Source organism: Cydia amplana, chromosome 10 (assembly GCF_948474715.1).
Source record: "Cydia amplana chromosome 10, ilCydAmpl1.1, whole genome shotgun sequence".
Lineage (NCBI taxonomy): Eukaryota > Metazoa > Arthropoda > Insecta > Lepidoptera > Tortricidae > Cydia > Cydia amplana.
The window spans coordinates 10,576,239-10,594,947 of record NC_086078.1 but is presented as its reverse complement, the minus strand read 5'-3'; the positions used below and the strand labels follow the sequence as shown (position 1 = coordinate 10,594,947).

The following is an 18,709-nucleotide window of genomic DNA, read 5'->3' as shown; positions in this document are numbered from 1 at the left end:
GTAAATACCTCCTCATCGGTGTTTTATAAGAAGACCTCCGTTCTCTCAAGACACTTAACTTTTAAATCACATCATTTATGGTTGGCAAGACGCGTTAAGGTTATGTCTGAACCTTACTCAACATTCCTAGAGTAGTAGGTGCCTATTCGACTCTTATTGTATGACGGTCACGACATCGCAAACCATCATGTCCACTTTAATATTCTTTAATTAAATATAGTATAGATTAGTAAGTCTTTCGAAAGCAAAAAGTTTGTAAGTGAAGTTCACAAAATTGGCTTATGGCTGCTATGTCAGGATCTGCAAAAATATGATGTCGAATACGACTCCTGGAAACTGGCACAAAGTTATACACCTTTTTGTATAGAAACTGTTTAAGAATTCAATACACGTATTAGAACAGAATACCTCCCATATCTCTTGAAGACTAAGTCTTAATTAACTGCAATCCTTTTCATTTTAAATTCACACATTTGGAAATGGAAATTAAGGAGTGCAATCGATTTAAATATCATTATTACTCAGCGCTTATTAAGCCGTTAAGATTTTTTGCGATGAATTCTACTTTAAAATGAATATATTCATGAATTAATGAAATAACTATTGAACTCCGTATGCATGAAATACATTGGTAATGCCCGTATTGAGAACAAAAGCAATACCTCCCGCTTAGTATAGAGCTTAGTTCGAGTTTAATGGTCACTCATAATTGCTCACCCGGACCCTAAAATCCTTCTGTAATCCCTTCTCATCTTACTATATTTGCTGCCTTCGACTTTTAATATGCCTTATGTCTGGGTACGTATTATAAATTATTATAAATATATTTATATAAATATTAGATGGATGTTACCTTTGGGCTTTACAAAAGGACAAATGATCCATCCTCAAATATGTTTGATGGTGGCTTAATTGCTCGTTATACCGGAATATTTGGCATAGCATAATGCCTCTCATGCATAGATTGGTTAGTTTTTCTGCTTCGCTGTCTGCTTAGCCAATATTATCTAATCGTTAGGGCTTGCAAACTAAACTTAATCAATTACAAAGGATCTGCATTCCTCAGGGGTGTAACTCCAGTTTCGTAACAAGTTTGACCGAATCGCTTTAAAAATAAGATAACAAATTGCGCTTCGTGTCCAACAATAAGGTTGCTCCACATTGGTGTCCATTGTCAAGCTCGTTAGGTACGCTCCACAATAGTCTACAATGCGTCCGTTCATGGAGACATTACACCAAATTTTCGTGCAAACTTTATCTTATAGCGAGATGCGTAGGTACCTTCGTGGGCGATGTTACTTTCGGTATCTACTCGAATTAAACACGTGTGTATATTGCATTTTCCATTTATAAAGACAAGTATGCCATTGTTTTATTAGATTTTCCTCTTGCCAAGACGTAGTTCTAGCTTCCGCCACCCGTAGTTTCTCTTAAGTAGAAGTTTGTACGAGTATGCACGGGTGTCAGATATCACTGACTGTAGGTAGGTCCTGTATACCTCTAAATTAGGTGTCATAATGGTTTAATCTAATTAGGAGTTGTGGTGGTCTAGGTTTATGCCATAGACTCTATGATATAGGTGAGGGTGGGGAGGGTCGATCCCTAGGGGACACTTGGTAAACTTCATTTTTAATCAAACCAAACGAGATACAATTTTTTGCGCTGGTAACACTCATTCATTCGTTCCTAACTTCACGTTCTGTCATGGCACTGTATCGGAAAAGTCAGTGGTTCAAAAATGGCGGACGGTGAAAGATTTTCTGCGTACTATATTCAATTTTCGGTAAGCCTTAACTGGATTTATTTTATAATATGAGATGGAAATGATGTTAGTGAGTGTGCTTATTTTATTTGTTGTTTATTGAAGTGATGATTAACTTGGATTACATTGATATACGTGAACACATGTTTCGAGTACGGTACGTTTTATAATCTTACTATGTATGGGGAGACTTTGTCTTTTTCTTCAGGGGAGATATGATTCCGGGATCATGTCACCCCCAAAGCGATCAAGTATACATTGTAATAAAACTTACAAAATGATTCATAGAGCTATCATAAATATTTTCTTTTCTTTAGTAAATCATGCCGCGAAAGTACGACCAGAGAAACACTGATTTAAACTTTCAAGGTTTTTGACTCATTATTGTTTATTAAAACGGAATTTAATGGCGTATAATTCAGTTTTTAATTATACAACCGACTCCGAAAACGGAATTATCCCCGTGGCATTTGAAAAGACTGACTAAAGTTGACATCAACATTTTACGAACTACCCGTACTTTGTCTTTTTTATCAAGTTAAACGTTTTACATACAGGGGATGTTACTCGGTCGACAAAAAAAACTTAAACCGATATTTGGTTTCAACCGGCGATATTTGTTTTTATGGATGAAATGCTATTTCAATGGCTTTCCGACCTTATGTAATATAGGACCGACGGTCCATAGAAAGGATTTTAGGATTATGCAGCTCAAACACCGTCCTCGAAACGTGAGCAGTAAATTTCTAAACTTTTTTTTTTTTTATTAAAAATGGGCTTACTCATGGTCACAGACTAGCCGAGGCGAAGACGTGGCCTACGATGGAGCGAGTCTGCCCAGAAGGTGCCTGTTCACCCTTGATTTGAAGGTTGCCGGGTTATATGAGCTCGGAAATATAGACGCCGGCAAGGAATTCCATTCCTTGGCAGTGCGCATAAGGAAAGAGGAAGCAAAGCGCTTCGTGCGGATTCGTGGAATATCTACCAGGTAAGGATGGAAACCGGCCGTGCGTCTAAAAGTCCGATGGTAGAATGGGGACGGTGGAATAAGCTCGTGTAGCTCTTGAGCACACTCCCCGAAGTGCAATCTGTAGAACACCGACAGACTGGCGACTTTCCGCCGATGGGCCAAAGACTGAAGCTTACCCGTTAGCTTCTTGTCACCAATCATCCTCCTGGCTCTGCGCTCCACTGAGTCTAAAGCAGCGAGTTGGTATTTAGCTGAGCCGTCCCACAGGTGGCTGCAATACTCCATACACGATCGGACTTGAGCTTTATAAAGTGTTAGAAGCTGTCCAGGTGTGAAGTATCGCTTCACCTTATTTAGGACGCCCAGCTTTCTGGCCGCAGTCTGTGCTTTAGACTCGATGAAGGTGCCGAAGTTGAGGACTGAACTCAACTCCACGCCGAGGAGTTCCAGGCTGTCAGTAATAGGTACAGATGCACCTCGGAAAGAAGGAGTCAGTTCGAATGGACTCCGTTTTGCGGAAAACAGACACGCCTGCGTTTTTGAGGCATTGAACGCGACCAGATTGTCGTCCCCCCACTGGGAAACGAGACTAAGGGTCAGGTTCATCCGCTCAACCATGGCCTCTCTCTCTGAACGTATCTTGTCCCTGCTGTCCCCTGAACTAGCCAAATATCTCTCAACAACCGTACTGTCGTCTGCATAACCTACAATGCTGGGTTGCAGCATGTCGTTAATGTGGAGCAGGAAGAGGGTTGCGGAGAGAACAGACCCCTGAGGAACACCGGCGTCAATGGCCATGAGGTCCGAAGAGCAGCCATCAATGACTACTCTGATCGACCGTTCACTCAGGAAGTCAGATAGCCAGCTACAAAAGTCAGCAGGGATGCCGTATGCAGGAAGCTTGCTAAGGAGACTTGCGTGCCAAACCCTATCAAAGGCCTTCGAGATGTCCAGTGAAACAGCAAGCGCTTCACCGTTCCTTTCGATGGCCTCGCCGCAGCAGTGTGTGACATACGCTAAAAGATCCCCAGTAGACCGACCCCGGCGAAAGCCATATTGACGGTCACTGAGCAGATCTTTTTCTTCGAGGTATGTCAGCAACTTGCCATTAAGTACCCTTTCCATGACTTTACAGAGCATGGAGGTAATGGCGATTGGTCGGTAATTGCAAGGATCAGCACGACTACCCTTCTTGGGTACTGGCTGCACGTTTGCAAGCTTCCAGGATTTCGGCACTGTTCTAGTTTGGAGAGAGAGGCGATACAGGCGTGTCAGTACAGGAGACAACTCAGGCGCACACTGCTTTAGTACACGTGCAGGTATACCGTCTGGCCCATTAGCCTTATTCACGTCAAGATTCTGCAAAGTTCGGCGTACCTCTTTTTGATGTATAGCAATTCCTTGCATAGAGGAACTGCATTGAGGTAGCGTAGGTGGAAGTTTTGAGCCTGCGTCTAGACGTGAATTGCTCGCAAACAGAGAAGCAAACAAGTTTGCTTTCTCCGTTGCGGAGTGGGCCAACGTACCATCAGGTTTCTGCAGAGGTGGCAGTGTGGGTCGGCAGAAGTTGGATTCGACCGCTTTCGACAGGGACCAGAACCGCTTACTACCAGGAGGGTAGGAGGCGAGTTTGGCCCCTATACGACTGACGTGGTCGAATCGAGCCTTTCGAAGCACCCGTTTGCAGGACTTGGCAGCTGAGTTAAAGGCTTTCTTCTTCGCGCGAACCCCCCGTGCTCCAGCTTTAGTCTCGCGGGCCAGTGCCCAAGCCTGGTACGCAGACTGCTTAAGGGCCTCGGCCCGAGCACACTCTGAATCGTACCATGCTTGGGCCCTGTGATCAAGTGATAGGTCGGAGAACGGAATAAAATATTCCATTCCCCGCCGAATCACATCCGCAACAGCCTCAGCAGAACACGAGGGGTCACCCGAAGAAAAACAGACCTGCTGCCAGGGGAAAGACGCAAAGAAATGCCGCATCTCATCCCAGTCCGCTGACTCGTATCGCCATACTCTCCTCGTGCCCCTAGGGCAGAGATCGGGAGGAGAGTGGATCGACACGGATTTCACCAGACAGTGGTCGGATGATCCCAGCGGAGCTGAGACCGAAACCGAGTGCCTGTCTGGGTCAGTTGTCAGCAGAAGGTCTAGGCAATTGGGTGTATGGTCAGCAACATCCGGTATACGCGTCGCAACATTTACCAGCTGGGTAAGGTTTAGGGATACAGCAAATTCGCGCGCTTCCCTTCCAGCGTGGCAAGTTTTCTCATACGGGAACAGCCACTCCTCACTTATTTATTATAGTAAACAATAACGACCAGTGATGGGTAAAAAATTTAAAATTGCTGTAGGTATCTGACGCTAAAAATACCTTCATAAGAACTTTAAAAAGATTAGCTTGTTACAAGAAATTTTATGTTAATAACTTAGATTTTTGTTTTTTTTTTTACTTTTTTTTTGGTACAAAAATTGATTCCCTATTTTTGTTGTTTTATGGATAATACGATTACAATGTTTTTTAAAAGTATAAGATTATGGATTAATATGTGTTTGATATCTTCATATATTATTTTTCTGTAGATAAAGTGAATAAATTAATGTAGATACTACCCTCGAAATATGACATTGGCACTTAAAATCTTTTTACCAAGTGTCCCCAAATCTGGAAGACTTGATCCCTTCGGCTTAGACATCTGATTACCGGAAATACAACTTCAAAGCATGGAAGATGCAATATATATATGTTTGCTGTGTATTTTACAAATTATAGATGCATTGCTAATAGCGATCCGAGTTATATAATCAATGAGAATCTAGTATGGGGAGACATGGTAAAAATATGTTTACCATGTGTCCCAAGAACCAGGGTCACTTGATCCCCCTAGGATCAAGGCTCCCGACCAGGGGTAAACAAGTCTCCCTTACATAGGGGACACATGGTAAAAGTCAACAGTATGGGTTTTCATTAAATAATGATCTAATTTATTGCACAAATCTGTTCTAATTCAAACTATTAATGAAGAGATAAATTCTACTAAAATACAAATGGTTAAGAAAATGTATGCTAAAAACAAAAGGGGTGATCAACCCTCCCCAGTTTCCCCTACCATTTGTGAACCATCGGTCAATCTCATATCCTAGCACTAATTTGTCAACAACGTCGCAACGTAGGGAATTAAGTAAACGTACCTAGTGCAGACATCATTGAAAAAATATTTCGACAACTCAACAGGACGCTCCGGACCGGTTCAATGATAGCTGGTCATTTGGCGAGAACAGCGCGAATTTAGACCGACTAGTCAACCAACCGGTCGCACGATTGACTTGCCCGGCGTCTGGTTGCGCCACGTGTCGTGTGCCCTTAGACAAAAGCCGCATGTGTTATGCAATGGCCCGTGCTAGCATCGAAATAAAAAGTACTTATAGAAGGGTATGACGCTTACAACCTGCTCCGAAAAGCTGGTGTCATCGAGAAAAGGATGTCGAACTTTGTTTAGGTATTCAATTGAGTAGAGAATAAGTACCTAAAGGCAATGAAATATTTAGTTTTCAAGATGATAGTTTTCAGAATGGTAGCATTTTAATTAAACATTGGTCTGCGGCAATCACAGGGGTCAATTTCACCAAACGAGCATTTTTGTCTAATTCCCATGGAATTTTGAAATACCAACATTACACAAAAAAAAATATGCTGATAATTTGATAAAAAATATAATAAACATTAATTTTCTTATGGGGTAAAAATATTCATAAAACTATAAAAGTTATTTCAATTTAAAATTTTGGTCAGGGCACGGGAATTAGTGTGTCCATGGGAATTAGATTTTACTAGCACGAAAATTAGAACATGGCACAGGAATTGTTTTCTTAGCTTATTTTGGTAGTTAATACTATTATTTATGTATATTTTAATCTACAATAATATACTTCAACCATACTGAAGCGGCATCGAACATATTTATCTACTTTAATTTTAGTTTCGGACGACAAATCTACGAAAGTATGATACACTAAAAACTACGTATTTGACTAATAGTTTCCTTGATTTTAATGGCAACTAATCTCTCTTTCTTAGTAAAATATATATATTTCAAAACAATACTTTGAGTAGTTGCGTAAACATGTCCGCCTTACATACAAAACTATTCATTAAAAAGTGTCATTATGTATCTGCATGTAGATAGGTACAAGGTGTATGATCTGCTTTATGGCCGTATAGGAAATGATACTAAGAAATAAATAGGGGCACAGAGAGAAGAAGTTATTGTGTAAGTTAATCTGAAGAAATCGAATATGCTGCCTTCATAAATTCATAACACAAACAATTGTTTAACCACATATGAGGTAAGGTGGGGTAAGACTATCACCGGGGTAAGACTATCACAGACAGACAGACATGACGAATCCATAAGGGTTCCGTTTTTTGCCATTTGGCTACGGAACCCTAATAAGGTATCTAATAGTATTACGGTTTTAATACCCCCCTGGCATTGTCTAAAATAACCGACTTGGTTTCACATTACATCTCAAAACTTTTTTTGTAGTAGAAGAACTGCGTTGCGAGACTTGCATCTTTTTACATGTAATGTTTTTGATAGGATCCCATCTCTTTTTGTAGGCTGTCCTTCTTTTCAGGTAATCATACCCATACCATACTGATACTATGTATACACATATCATAACTATATACATCTTTATTCATACTCACATCGTACATCGTAGTGTACCTTTACTTTCCCTACTAATTGTAAGAACTAAAAGGTAAATTTGTTATCGCATATATTTCTATAGGATTACAAACTTATTTATGCAGTTATTAGATCTTTAGAACGTGACTAATATTGCAGTATTATTAGATTTTTATTGGCTTAAAAAGCTTAAACCTAATTACGTTTCAAATTTGGAACTTGTGGGTATGCTAGAAGTACCTTAGAATAATGATGATCGTGAGTGATTGTGTCAGTGACAAAACTAAGGGATTTTAAAGTGCATTAATTCTTAGATTACATGTTCAAATTAAATGTTATTTTGACCGTGCCACTTTGTTTTGCTCGACTTGGCGGCGGCACTGCCGTGTCCCCAGATACTTTGTCCTTCCCCGGGCCTCAAACTATCTCCATGCAAAATATCATCAACATGATATTGGTTCAGCGGTTTAAGCGAAACGAGATAACAGACAGACAGACAGAGATACTTTCGCATTTATAATATAGTAAGAATAGGATATATTTAATTTTTCTTGTATTAGAAAAGCTAATTTATAACAACTAATCTATTAAACGAGCAATTCTTGTATATATTTCGGGGATCTCGGAAACGGCTCTAACGATTTCGATGAAATTTTATCATATATGAGGGTTTTCTGGGGTGAAAAATCTATCTAGGTAGGTGTTATCTCTGGAAAAACGCGCATTTTTGAGTTTTTAGGTAGGTAGGTACCTATATGTTTTCCAAGCAAAGCTCGGTCTCCCAGATATTTAAACTTTATACGGCATACGCTGTCAGCTGTCAAATTTACAAAAACAAAACATTGCAAATGTGATTCATTTTGTTTCATGTAACCTTAGGTACAGGTATTATAATATGTAATAATTCCAGAAATAGTTTTATGTTTATATAATATTTTAATGTTATAATATGATCAATGAATAAGGTAAGGTGGGGCAAGACTAACAGTACAAGGATTCCATACAAGTGATAGTCTTACCCCGGTGTCGTCTTACCCCACCTTACCTTACGTATTAAAATTGCCCGGGTTATTCGGGTCGATCCTGTATGTAAGTACTATAGTACTTATACTAAAAAACTATTCACAGATTTTTGTGCATTCTTTAAGATTTCCTTAAATGTAAAATAGAAAGATATACGTCGTATTAATATTACATATAATATATATTCAATGCCAATATATATAAGTAATAATAATATGACGTAAACATTGCCAATTAACTTACAGTGCCCCCAATAAAAGATTTGTTGACAATATATGTAATACTTTCTAATTCCCGTGCCACTTAATCAGCTGTTTTAGGTAAATTTGTTATGGGAATTAGGGCACGGAAATTAGAATTCGTAATAAAAAAATTCGCCAAAAATTTAAATCGTGTTTGGCCAAACTGTTATGTTATCGCTTACATAAAGATACATAAAGGGCTCCTAAATATGACAATTGCTATTGAAAAGCTATGTGGAAAATAAAATTTATAAGGGGCATCGAAATTAGAAAAAAATTGTCGCCCACCCGGATTCCGAAATACTTACGCGATTTGCTCGAACACGCCGCGGCTTGACTTACATCCGCTTGCTTTGAGAGACAGCCGAATACTGCCAGTACAGGTGAGGCGGGACACGAGGCGGTTCAAACACAAACGTCGGCTGTCAGAGCCCTTTGAGTTTTGCCGACGAAATTTTACTCGCGCGCTCGGACAAAATTTAAACATCGATCACGAGTTATTTACCACAATGAAGTTAATAGTATATGTGCTCAGTGATAGTAAATATCATCTAGTTTAAGTATTTGACACTAAATTAGTGATACTAATGTAGAATTTTTCGTAGGATTTTTCATTATGCTCAAAAGTAGATTCCGGACAGGGCACGGGAGTAGTAATTTGAGCCTTTAGGTATTTTTATGTGTACTCTAAAAACCAACTAATCAGTGAATTCATATGGAACTCGGTGTGAAAGTGTGACTTCTTTATGTAAAAAAAATTGGTAAGTATTGTCTGATGCTAACCCGCGATTTTCATCACGGACAGAAAAAAAATCGTGTTCAGAAATTGACCCACAGGAATAATCTTTGCTTTCAAAAAACTGTTACTTAAACCAATTTAGTAGTCAAGCCATTGAATCTTATGTTCCAAAGACTTTAGAATGGGTTGCTCAAACTTGTCTTGGTAAGCGCTTCATAATGCGAGGTCTGTGGGAGGAAGTCTATGCGTTTTATCATCCGTCACGTTTTGAAACATAAAATCCAAAAAAAAAAATCAAGTTTTGAAAACTATGCAAGGGCGAGAGTGACAGATGATTTATTAGACTGTGGACGTCAAAAAAGATGACTAATCTCATAATACGGGAATCAAGTAAAATAAATTGCTGTAATTAAGACATATTTTTGTTTAATTAAAATATTATTGTTATTTGTTCCTAAAATAATCATAAGAATATAAATAGGTTTAAGATAACTTATTATTTAGATTAATTTACTGAATACCGTAAAACGGGGTGAGTAGGTTTCGCGGGGAGAGGTGGGTTATGAATGGGGAGAGAAGGTTTGAGAGGGCGGTGAGAAGGAATTTTAAGGCTACTGCTACAAAAATAATGTATTCCAATTTAAAATGGAGCTATAGTAATACGCATAATAAAAAAAATCGATCCAACAATCTTCCAAAATCACCTTTGTATGAAAACCCCTCTCACCCCAAATACGAGGCACTACGGGGTGAGGTGGGTTTTCCTCTTTATCGTCAAAGTTATGAAATGGAACTACCCAAAATAACATAAAAACTAAAATACAAACGTCCGGAACACTTATTATATATGTTACCGTAAAATTGTAAACACTCGTCAGATAATAATCTCGCTATGTAGTTAAATTATGAACTGACGGTAGGGAGATTATAAACTAACCTAACCTAACCTACGTTAGATTATAAACTAACAGGTTCACAATCTTACGGTGTCATATACACCATTCAGTTTCATATGTAAAAATAAAATGTTATCGAGGTTTGAATTTCAGTTTTGACCCTATTTTACGGTACGACATATTTTTACAGCTGCCATCGACCAAATAATACATCCTACAACAGTGAGTACTTTTATAGATTCTTGCAAAATTTCTTTGCAAGCTTGAATTTATAAAGGTGCGGTAAAATGCGGCACGTAGAACCTTTACATGCACTGGAAATACCGATCGTGGTTTAGGATAACGATTCTTCCTGGTTCACGCTACTGTGTACTTTGTATTTCTCTTAAACAGTTCGAGTACAATAAGAATAAAACATATACAGGGTGTTTCCTGTAATAGGAGCAATAAATTAAACTGTAGGCTGTACTCCTCAAACTGACCAACATTTGTTCATCAACTTTTGAAAATAACTCATGTTTTAATTTTTATTACACTTTAAAGTTTATTCTAAGACGCAATGTATTGCAAATTTTGTTATGTTTAAAGCGTGACAAGCAACGTCAAATACACTGATGTCAGCGTACATTGAAGGCAATATTTATTTTGTATGAAAAAGAGGAAGTCTAAAGGATTCATAATTTTTAAAAGTTGCTGAACAAATGTTGGTCAGTTTGAGGAGTACACCCTTTAGTTTAATTTATTGCTCCTGTTACAGGAAGCACCCTGTATAAAGATAAACGTTCTAGTGCTCGACACACTAATGACCAAGCCTAGCAAGTTTCTCATCTGAGTATCTACTTATTCTATACGTTTTTTTTAGTTTAGTCCAGGAAAGGAACGTCGAGACCCTAGGTAACGAGACTGGTAACCAAAAGATGTCAGTCCCGTTGACATAATTATGAAACTTCAAAAGAAAACTTATCAGTGGACAATCGGTATTTCATCTTGTATGGTAAATTAGAATCTAGAATTAAAAAGGTAACGTAGGTACTTAAATTTTGTCAGCAGAGCAGTTAACAACAGCAACCCTTTAATTTAAAGGATACAACATCTTTATTGTAAACCAAAAATTAACACTTTACATAACTAAAATACTATATTTTTGTATTTTATTTTTATGCAGAATTTTATTGAATACAGAGTAGGGTAGGGAGTGAAGGTTTTTTTTTTTATTTGGTCCGTATAAGGCTTAAGTCACATAGGACTGAAATAATGTTCCGTAACTTTACAAATTTTGAACCCACTACGACTCAAATTATATAAGTAAATGATGAATCTGAAATATGTTTTGGTTATTTCGTAACAAATAAATAGTAAACATTGAAGGCGTACCTTACATTTCAGTTTTAATTGACTGTCTAACTAGGTACTCGTCGGTTCCAAAGCGGATACACTCATGACTTATGCACATATTAAATTGACTTTACTATTTACAGCAAATGTATGGCAAGTGTTATTTACCGGAGTACGAAATAGTTATGGTAAAATAGTAGTAGCTTGTAGTTACCTACTTATCAAAATTCACTTCAGCTCTTAAAATTTTATTTAAATAGATAGCACTTGGATAAAAATACATTGTAATCAATTAATTTTCTCTTTCTATTGGTATTTTTATATGGATATTTAAGACTAGAACAGCAACCATGTTTTTCTTTTGTAAGTTTAATTAATAAAATTAGATCTAATTTTTAGTGTTTAAAAACTATAATACACTATATTTAGTAAATTGAAATAAACTTTGTTTTCCACCTAAATAGTATTTTAACAATTTTTACAGCGACAGAACATATCATCTGAAATAACCTCAAGGGACTGAAGTGACAGACTGATCCTGCGCACGTACGCGATTCACAAACCTCTCTTGACTCTCACGATTCGTCGCTAGTGCTACTTGGCCCCGATATTGTTTACGTATACGTTGCCGAGGTATTTTGGTTTATATGGTTGTATATAAAGTGTAACGAAGAAACCGATGTAACTGTATCTTATTTATGAACTGTAACGTATGTCCTTAAGATAATACTTATACTGGTCACTCATGCGTCGGTCAACTCAATACGCAGTGTGTAGCTTGGTAGCAGCTTGGTAGACTTTCAATCGCTTACCAAGCTCGGGAAAATAAGGCTTAGAAGGACCAGTATAAGCGCGCTCTACGATAACGCATAGTTGTTAAGTACCTCGAACTCACGTTTCACTGGTGACTAAATTTCGCAAATGGAAATACACAGCAAGGGATCTAACGATCTAGTCCGCAGCTTGGGGGTAACCTAGAATAGTATAAAAGTTACCGCGCACCACCAAACCGTATCACTTGCTGTAGTGGATTTTATATAATGGCAGCCAAGGTACGGACAGTGTGTGAAATTTGTGGTTAATGTTTGTTCCGAAAAGTGAATTTGGAAATACTTCAGTGCTTTAAAAAGTTATGCCGTTATCAAAAATTCACCTCATTTTTTAATATATTTGAGGGATCGAGAACTGCTTAGGCCTTGCAAACCAATTTTCCCAAGCATATGACCCATTTAGAACGATTTTTTTGTATTTTTCTTAAGTCTGTATTGTTTTACTAAATTTTACCTTTCATACTAGTTTTGAGAACTCATTGACAAGTAACGACACAAATATTGTTTACTGGCTGTTGCCCACGACTTAGTTTAAGTTTTTTTTTAAATTACCGTAAAATGAGGTGAGTAAGGTTCGCGGGGAGAGTTGGGTTATGAATGGGGAGACAAGGGATGAAAGGGATGAGATGGGATTTTAAGGCTACTGCTACAAAAATAATGTATTCCAATTTAAAATGGAGCTATAGTAATACTCATAATAAAAAAAACATCGATCCAACAATCTTCCAAAATCACCTTTTTATGAAATTCCATCTCACCCCGATTACGAGGGACTACGGGGTGAGGTGGGATTTCCTGTTTATTGTCAAAGTTATGAAATGGAACTACTCAAAATAAAATAATAACTAAAATACAAACGTCCGGAACACGTATTATATACTTACACCATGCAGTTTGCATATGTTATAGGTTTGTATGTCAGTTTTGCCCCTACTCACCCCATTTTACGGTAATGGTTGTAATGTAATTCTACATGAATCACATGAACTTGGTGCAACTAATAAAAGAAATTGAAAACACGGGACATTTGTGTCACAATGCCTTCAGTTTTCTGAAGTTTGAACTCCCTCATTCGAAAACAATATTTGGTCTCGATACAAACTATTTCGATACGACGAAATTTCAAAAGCACTGATATTACTTTAACTGCTTTATTTATAATATTGTGTCATCCTAAGACTTTCAAGCTCCTTACTTACTCAGATTGTTCCCGTTACAAACGTGCCATCCACTTTTAACCCCTTAGCGAAATATTTTTAAATAGGTACCTACGTTGAAATCACTTTTAATTTCATGTGTTGTAATATTGTGTTTTCCTACGAAGTTCCAAGTTCCTCAATGACAAATATTGATGTTCGTTCCCGCAACATATTATTAACCCCTTTTTGACCACTTTAGGGGATAAATGACCAAAAACGATGAAATCACTTTCCTTGGATTTTAATAAAATTGATGTCTTTTTACGAAGTTTTCAGTTCGCCTAGCTTAAAACTTTCATCCCCTTTGTTGAGTTTCTTAAAATAGCTTTATATTTCTTGCACACAATATTAATTTAATGGAACTTGATGTGTGATATGATATGTGCAAATAAATTTGAGTGCTAATCCACCGTCCCGCCACCACCCAGGGGCGGAGCCATTTGCTAAAGTTATGTTAAAGAAATGGTGACTACTAATCGATTTGCTAAATCTGGCGTAACCTTAGCGAATACTTGATAGAAAAGACCCATGTATGTAAAAGCACAGTTTGATATGATAGTATCCTTACCATAAGTTTACTAGATGCACTGCGAGTGAGTTTACACAAATGCTGACGACTATTGCCGAGGTGAACTCATCACTCAAATAATGATCGATGTAATTCGCCTAGTCCATTTTTTGTTCACGACATAGGTATCGATCTGTATTGCAAACATAAGCTCTATTGACTAAAAATGTTAACAAAAAACCTTTCTCTTCACAGTTTGTAGTATTCCTGTGCGCAGTAGCGGCCGTCAAAGCCGGAGGGCTTTACGGCTCACCTTACGCGTCGTACGCCTCGCCGTACGCCTCACTCGCATCGTACGCTGCGCCAGCTTTATCACACTACGCTTCCGCCCCCCTGACGTCTTACGCCGCGCCCGTAGCCACATACGCCGCTTCCCCGGTTATCAAGAGCTACGCTGCGCCAGCGCTATCCGCCTACTCCGCGCCGATTGTGAAGACCGTTTCTCCCGCTGTATCATCTGTGTCGTCGTACACCACTCACACTGCTCATGCCGCGCCGGTGTATGCTAAGGCGTTAGCACCTGTTGCTTCTTACGCCGCTGCGCCTGTAGCGACTTACGCCGCGCCTGCTCCCGTCGCCTACTCCGCGCCTGCACCCGTCGCCTACTCCGCGCCTGCTCCCGTCGCCTACTCCGCGCCAGCTTACGCTCACGCTGCCCCTCTGAGCTACGCCTCAGCGCCCCTGGCGTCTTACGCCCCAGCCTCGTATGCTGCGTACTCCGCCCCGCTGGTGAAATCAGCCGTGGCATACTCAGCAGCTCCCGCGGTCTCCCACGTGGCATACAACGGCTTGGCCAATTATGGCTGGTGATCACCTCGAACGAATGTGTAAAATCTAGTTATGTTTTGTAATTGAGAAAAAGTTTATTTTTATACAATTTGAGATTAAAAACAGTATTTTTCTATACTTATTGTGTTTGATTAAAATAAACCACTTTGGTATGTATTTGCGTTGCGTTGGCGTGGTGAAAAATGTTGTATTTCACTCGGGGGGGAAAATCGTTTAACACTCATGCCTTGAAAAGTTGAAACCTTGAAAAATTTGCACGAGAGGTTAAACAACAACTTTGCCCCCTTGTAAAACAAATACCTATTACTCCATACCTACGCCATGCCTACGCTAAAGGATAACTCACGTTAGATCGGACCGACCGGAGCTCCCGGCGCTTACTTTTCTATGACAGCTAGATGACAGGTGATCACGTGATGCTTTCCGTAGAAAACGAAGCGCCGGAAGCTCCGGCCCGGACACGGCCCGGTCTAACGTGAGTCATCCTTTAACATAGAAAACCCATAAAATGAGGGCAGCAGCAGCAGCACCAGTCGTGCACCTAGCGAACAGATGTTATCAAATCGTAGTTGTTAAAAATGTGTCTCACGCAAAGTCTAAAAGTGTAAAATTAACATAAAAGTGACAAAACAACATTAATAAACAGATAGATACAATTAAAACTGCTGATATTAAGATATGTTACCTCCTGAGATGAAAGATACTCGACAACAATTAGTATTAAATACAATTACAAAGGAAAACATAAAGCGTGTAATTAACATTTGTCATGCTTATTATGTATGATTGTGTGTTAAAATGAAAGATAGCATCAACTCGTGAATTATGTATGATGTGTCCAGTTTATCTTGAGCGCTGGTTTGGAAACAGACTTAGAGAGGTCGCAGGTCCGTCGTGATGGCCGGTCTGGATATACAAGGTCAAGAAACTGTGTCAAAACATAAACAATGCAACGCCTTCAACGAGAGTGACAAGTTGTAAAAATCTTGGTGAAGTTGATGAACTAAGTATGTAACTTGTATGCCTAAACTAGATGTGGAGCGTTATTTTTTTTTTAGTTAGCTACACATGACATAATATGGCGATTGCAGTGACCGTCATTGATGTCACTGTCAGGTTATTTTTAATTTTATCTTTTTGTAGAGTTTCGTAGTGAACTAGGAACCCTTATAGTTTTGCCAAATTCGTCTGTCTGTCTATCCGTTTGTCCGTTCGCGGCTTTTCCCCGTGATCGTTATTGGTAGATAGCTGAAATTTAGCATCGGATTTATAAATCAATCATGCTGACAAACTAGGTAAAATTAATTCTAGAAAAGAAATATTTTGAAGTTTAGCGGCGCTGTGCACTTTTTGAGGTGGGGAAAAAATGTTAAACTCGAGACAGCGTAAGACGATCACGTGACCGTAAGATTTAGATGGACACTCATTTAGATGGCATTTAAATCAATAAAGAAAAACTCAATGACATTACATTAAAAACTGTTACATGTAATGTCATTGAGTTTTTCTTTATTGATTTAAATGCCATCTAGTGAGTTTCGCTCTAACCTAACTGGTATTAATATAACTCGAGTACTAACAGTGATGTTCTTAGGGGTTTCAAGTAATTAACGCTAACGCTAGATGGCGTTAACCTCAATCGAATCCTCAATTATAACATAGTGCATTTTGCACTAGTCATTGAGTTTTCACTTCTGCCGGCACTCCCTGAGTGCAACCCGTTGTTTTTGTTAAGGTACCTCCCCTACACGTAAAATGGGGATGATTAGTGTGTAGTGTGTCGTTGGATAGGTAGGTCTGCCAGAACTAATCTTAGGCGTACAACAACCATTTTCTTGATAATGTGAATAATTTCGAAAATAATCGCTCGTAAAGAAGAAGAATGTGCCGAGTCATGTTTTTCAAGGACCACTTTTTTCGAGGGGCTCCCTAGGGGGACCCTGTCGCTACTATTGGAGTCGCCGCTGTCCGTCTATTTGTCAGCGAGGATTATGTCTACAACTACACAGGATTTGTAGACCGTTTGAAATTTTCCGAAGAGCCTTCCTCGTATTGCTTTAAATGCAAGTATGATGGAACGTCAACTTTTGTATTTAGTGTACCGTTTTTTTGGATAGAGTTTCTCTACATACATTTGGAGCTGGAATGCTTAATATGGGCACAAGTGAAAATACGCAGTACCGTTACCTAATCTACGGTTATGACATGTCACGCCCATAGAACTGTTGAAAATACTAAACTATACAAATACAGCTGCTTTTATCCTATCCCTTCTACCTTGGTGTTTCGGGTTCCCACGGTTAGCGAGGGCATAGCTCCAGATGAACCAGTAATATTTGCGAAGTAAGTACATAGTGGGGGGCATGAAATAAAGTAATACTATTTCACGTTCTGTAAACTGTCAAATAATTAATGTGTCCCATAGCCGCTAGGCGAGCGCTACGTACTGTCTTACACAGCCAATTTTGGTATCTAAATACGTATTGTTGAACAATCAGGCTATTGCATGCTGTATGCCTATTTAAACTTTACAAATTAACCTAAATTTGACATTTCTCACAGTTGATCTCGATTCACTGCAAGGAATGTCAAGATCACTAGTCTATAACAATTTGTCAACTAGGTATATACCTATATATACTTACACAAAATTTGTACCGTAAAATAGGGTGAGTAGGGGCAAAACTGACATTCATACCTCGATAATATTTTATTTTTACATATGCAAACTGAATGGTGTATATAATAAGTGTTCCGGACGTTTGATTGTATTTTAGTTTTTATTTTATTTTGGGAAGTTCCATTTCATAACGTTGACGATAAACAGGAAATCCCACCGCACCCCGTAGTCCCTCGTAATTGGGGTGAGATGGAATTTCATACAAAGGTGATTTTGGAAGATTGTTGGATCGATTTTTTTTTTATTATTAGTATTACCTATAGCTCCATTTTAAATTGGAATACATTATTTTTGTAGCAGTAGCCGTAAAATTCCATCTTACCCCCTTTCATCCCTTCTCTCCCCATTCATAACCCAACTCTCCCCGCGAACCCTACTCACCCCATTTTACGGTAACAAGGACAACAGGTTATACTGGTTCAGTGAGATGATGTTATATAAGCAACGAGAATAACTGCCCTTCTATGTAAATTATACTATCTAGTTAAGTTCATTATGAACCATTATACAGATATCACAGACATATAGGTAAGTATCCCACAACATGCATGCCTACTTCACAGGCCGATGACCATGCACTGCAAGACTGCATTTGCAGTTGCATTGTAGGTTCCGTACAGTAAAAGTGCCAACGCCATTAAAAAGCTTCGGATATTCATCCGTTTGCCTGTCTGTAAGCGGGTTTTCTTTGTATCTATAATATAATACCGACCGGTCTGGCCTAGTGGGTAGTGACCCTGCCTGTGAAGCCGCGGTCCTGGGTTCGAATCCCAGTAAGGGCATTTATTTGTGTGATGAGCACAGATATTTGTTCCTGAGTCATGGTTGTTTTCTATGTATTTAAGTATTTGTATATTATATATATCGTTGTCTGAGTACCCACAACACAAGCTTTCTTGAGCTTACCGTGGGGCTTAGTCAATTTGTGTAATAATGTCCTATAATATTTATTATTTATTTATTTATTATTATTTGTATCTCCGTTACA

At 38.6% G+C, this 18,709-nt stretch overlaps 2 protein-coding genes across 2 annotated transcripts in view; both read left to right on the top strand.

Moving 5' to 3' along the window:
- The window catches only part of LOC134651423 (circadian clock-controlled protein daywake-like), a 360,230-nt gene that overhangs the window by 333,135 nt on the left and 8,386 nt on the right, over nucleotides 1–18,709 (top strand). The window lies entirely within an intron of this gene.
- Nucleotides 12,657–15,156, top strand: LOC134651437 (cuticle protein 16.5-like). Its single transcript, XM_063506544.1, has 2 exons — nucleotides 12,657–12,707; nucleotides 14,448–15,156. The coding sequence occupies exons 1-2, from the start codon at nucleotides 12,696–12,698 to the stop codon at nucleotides 15,060–15,062; spliced, it is 627 nt and encodes a 208-aa protein (XP_063362614.1). The 5' UTR covers nucleotides 12,657–12,695; the 3' UTR covers nucleotides 15,063–15,156.